Here is a 4,489-nt window from a genome sequence, read left to right on the forward strand (position 1 = left end):
CACACACACACACACACACGACCACCACCAACAACGCCAGCTTGCTTTTCTCCCACATATTCCCTTCCTTTTTTTCTATCCTTATTTCCTTATTCACTGTTTTACCTTTTCTTATCCCTTCCATCATTATCAACATTCATCTATCCCCACTGTTTCAAAGAGCTCTGCTCTGGTCTTTGTTTGTATCTGATAGAGACTATTATATTTGATGACTTACATGTCTAAATTTAAACTTTTGAGACATGGTGACGCGGCAAAAGTGTGAGGTGAACCACTTTGTTCAATGTGTGAAAAAATGATTTAAAAAAACTACACAGAATTACAAGACTGTATATACTGCAGGTATTCAAACATGAAAAAAAAAATGATTTTCACAATTTTATGAGATACTTAAACTGCAAAAATAAAAACAAAAAGATTTAAAAATGAAAAGACGAGTCAATCATATGTAACTATTGTGCAAATAGGCCTTTAAAAACCTGAGTCACAAAGTTGATGACAAATCAAAAAAGGATGTCAAGATAGGGAGAGCAGCAAAGTAATCTATCTATAGAGTGTATGTGAAAGTACAGAGAAAAGAAAAGAGAAAACTATAAAGAACAGCCTCTTCATTGCCATAGAGGATTAGGATTGGGACTAAATTATAAAGCCTATGATACAGCAGACATGACTTAAGGCTTTGTTAGGGATTCACTGCACCTTCTCCCTCAAAGTCCATTGATTTAGTCCTTGCTCTTTTTCTTCCTCTCTCCGTCTCTCTCATTGCCTACCTCCCTCTATCTGGGCCTGCTGTGACGATGTGCTACTGCTGGGTGGCAGTTCCTTATTGCAGAGTGTCTGTATGAGTGTGTGTATGTGTGTGTGTGTGTGTGTGTCTGTCTGCTGTGTGCGGCTGATAAGACCCAGGGAGAAGAGCCAGCGTGCCGACATATTCTTGCCACCGCGGTTATCGCCCGTCGCAGCTGTGCCTGAGCTCTGCGACATCTGCTCCCTCACAGGAAGCCTATGCTGCAACTCACAACACCTCTCACACACGCACAGACACGCACATTTCTACGGCTTCTCCATACAGAGGGAACATATCATTGGTCTATACACTCATCCACAAAAACATACACATTTACATCAGGTAAACTAATTGAGACAAAGAGCTGTGTTTACAATTCACAAAAACACATTTTGATTTCCTCACTGTTTGCATGATGTGTGTGTGTGTGTGTGTGTGTGTGTGTGTGTGTGTGTGTGTGTGCGTGTGTGTGCGCGTGTGTGTGCGTGTGTGTGTGTGTGTGTGTGTGTGTGTGTGTGTGTGTGTGAGATGAATGGGCTGGAGCAGCGACACCAGAGTTCTACTGGGTTTTTATCACAGAATTACAGGGGGGATGCTTATGACTAAGCCTAATTATAGAGGCCTTATCGCCGCGACGTTCACAAAGCTCATTACTGCCAAGAGACGGCAGGCGCTGCAGGTAATTCACTCCATTGGGTATTAGTCTTCGCTCTGGCTTACAGTTTCTACATATTTAGATTCTATAAAATTGGTCCTTTAATGTCTGATTCTTAATGCATCTCTCTCCTCAAACCCTCCGCTGCTTTAAGTGAAGGTTCTCATTTTTACCTAAAGGCACTACTTCAGTGTTTTCAATGCTTTAAGAATCAATTACATTTTTTTTCCCTTCCCTTCTTCTTTTTATTCCTGGATGTCTTTCAAGTCCCTCTCGTCATATGGCTGCAACCCCCCCCCCCCCCCCCCCCCCCCCCTTCCCACCCTTAAAGTTCCCTCCGCTTTCGTTTACTATGATGCACCCTCATGACCTGCATGTTGCATTGTGCTGCCGTTGAAGCAGAGCAACGAAACTCAAGAATCTGGTTCTGTTCCTTTGCAGCTGTATGGGGGAAGCCCAGAGGAAGAAACCCCCACCTACCTAACCAGCGCTTTTAAAACCCCTTTCCCATTTTTTTCCTGTCCCACAGGACAAACATACTCCACTGATCTTGTTTACAATAACAGTTTGTGCTTGACAGTTCATATGGGGACCATTAAACACGACAATTAGAGAAAAAAGTTCAAATGAAAGTCATTTGGTGTCCAAAATAATCCTGATTTAAAGTGTTCTTTTTCTATATAAAAGGCAAACTATGCAGTAAATAACTTGAGAAATAAACATAAGCTTATTTTATATGTAATTGATGTTATTCTGACCTTGAAAGCCCAGCTTTAATCATGAAATAACAGGTCTACTAGCAACATGAAGAAACCTCACATTGTCCTTACAACTTGCATACTAAGTCAACACGAACTGATTATCTGTCAATCACTCCGACTTAATGAGCAGACCCGACAGCTGCGGGAGCCTCCATCACTCATCACGCTAACACACTGCCAAAAGATTTCATGAAACAGGTCCTTTAGGATGACAAAGCTCGTACCTTCACTACATCTGTAGAGGCTACTCGTTGCCAGGTTTGGATCGTGGCTTGCAGGCAGGAGTCTGTGGGCTGTGTGTTTCTCTCTCAGCTCTCTGTGGCTGATCAGTGTCACAGTGGGGACACGTGGAGAAAGCCCCAGAGCAGTCACTGCTCTCCGGTCAGCCTTCTTCTGGCGTTCCAAATGGACCTCAGCGGACATGATTCAATCCCTGAGTCACCACTGGAAAGATTTGAACTTGGCAATTATTGTGCGATGTCGGTTGATTAAAGGTACTTAGAGCAAATCTAAATCCAAAACAACAAGGTGTTTAAAATCTCTTAAAGGCTCTTCTGCTGGATCGTTTTTTCAAATGTTGTTGAAGTTTTGCAGTTTTGGTTTTTTTTTTAGTCTCCTCCAGTTTGCCTTTGTAGCTCTAGTAGGTCATTGCATGACCTCCTGAACTGCCTTCCAAGGACGTACTTTTAGGTAAAGCTCCAGACAGTGAAAACATGAAACAAGTTGCTTCCTCTCCTTCCTCAACTTCCTCACGAAGGTATTAGATCCTTGTTGTGCATTTCTTGGATTCCTCTGGTGTTTTGTCTGTGTTTTCATGTCCGCACACAACTTTGTGTTAGAAAGATGCATTAAAGTTGCATGTTTGTACCGAAAACTGACCGTTGCTTCTTCTGCTGAAAGTCTGCTTTTCTGTCCTCTTTAGCTGTACTTGTCACATCTTGTGTGTTCATCCATTGTTTTTTTCTGAGTTTCATCCAGGTCTCTAGATGTCTCCTCGTCTCTTCCACAACAGTGAACAAGAATGTGCGTGTGTATGTCAGTAGCAGGTCAGCGTGTCTCTCGGCTCCTGCTGAGGGGCTGTGCTCTCATTTGAACCCTCCTCCTGCCTTGCCCGTCTGTCTGCTACTGCAGCTAAAAAAGAGAAGTGTGTGATAGTATGTAACAGTTTGAGTGAGTTCCTCCTTGTTACAGGGCTGCAGCCCCCTGGGGAGGCCAGCGGTGCTGGCTGTGGTGATAGCAGCAGACAGCAGCAGGCAGCAGGACCTGGGCCTCCATCTGGGCTTCCTCTGTCAGGAACCAGCTGTGTCTGTGAACCACAGCCACTCCTTCCTACTTGCATCCTAAATTCTAAGTTACCCCATCAATCTTTCACCAGGATCCTTTGCTTCTGGGCTAAATGGGCATGATGAAACTTTCTGTTGTCCCATATCCAAAAACTCAACCTGCTTCATTCATCTGCTCACCCTCAAGGTTTGTGTGTGTCCCTTGTCAGTTCATACAGGCTATTGCACTAATTCTAATCTTTGTCTACAGTGATGTCTGGTCTTGTTTTTATTGTCTTACTTTGTGACTGTGAACTGTGAACTTTCCCTTATAATGCACAGTTAACTACAACATTATGTTCAGTCATGGTTGAGGGATGGTTTAAATGATAATGGATGATAATGATGTTGTGCAAATGTATGTTGAACAAACTTGAACTTCATATGAAATATAATTTCAGCAATTTTGCTCAGTAATAATTATCTGAAGATTGAATGAATGTTTTGCATCTCCAATATTGAAAGATGGCTTAATGATCCACAATCTTTCTCTATGTAATACATAGTATGTATAGGCCTCACAAAACCAAATCACACATAACTGTGCACATAGTCATAATGTTTCTCTATATGAGATACCCCTGTATTTAACAAAAGTTTTCATTTAAAGCCATGGTTTGGTCCATCAACTGAAACAATTATAAAATGGATTACTAGTTTGTTAATGATTTTCCCCTTGACCAATTAATCTTCAAATTAATCTAACTAAATATCACTACTCAGCAAGTCAATGTTTGCTTTTCCTCTCATTTAATTGAAAACAACATGAATTAGCTGGAAAGCTAGCGTGTTGGACATCAATCAATCAATCTTTATTTAGTGCCATTTCATAAGAAATGATATTTCAAAACACTTTACAAAAGAGCAGGTCAAATACTTTAGTCTTTGATATATTATCTACAAAGACCCCAACAGCACAGTACTATAAACAACGATTAGCAAAGTTACAGTGGCAAGGAAGGAC

The 4,489-nt window shown here is 41.6% G+C and overlaps 1 protein-coding gene across 6 annotated transcripts in view; it reads right to left on the reverse strand.

Annotated features, from left to right (window-relative positions):
- Positions 1–3,954, reverse strand: part of cbfa2t3 (CBFA2/RUNX1 partner transcriptional co-repressor 3) — a 43,775-nt gene extending 39,821 nt beyond the window's left edge. Inside the window, exon 1 of one of the 6 annotated variants that reach the window (XM_065952864.1) lies at positions 2,428–3,954. In XM_065952864.1, coding sequence (XP_065808936.1) covers positions 2,428–2,626 — 199 coding nt within the window. In that variant the 5' untranslated portion in view covers positions 2,627–3,954. Of the gene's footprint in view, positions 1,737–2,427 lie in introns of those variants that run through there. The other 5 variants (XM_065952862.1, XM_065952861.1, XM_065952863.1 and 2 more) reach the window with 5 other exon arrangements.
- Between the last annotated feature and the right edge of the window lie 535 nt (positions 3,955–4,489).

Source organism: Labrus bergylta, chromosome 3, assembly GCF_963930695.1.
Source record: "Labrus bergylta chromosome 3, fLabBer1.1, whole genome shotgun sequence".
In the NCBI taxonomy this organism is placed as follows: domain Eukaryota; kingdom Metazoa; phylum Chordata; class Actinopteri; order Labriformes; family Labridae; genus Labrus; species Labrus bergylta.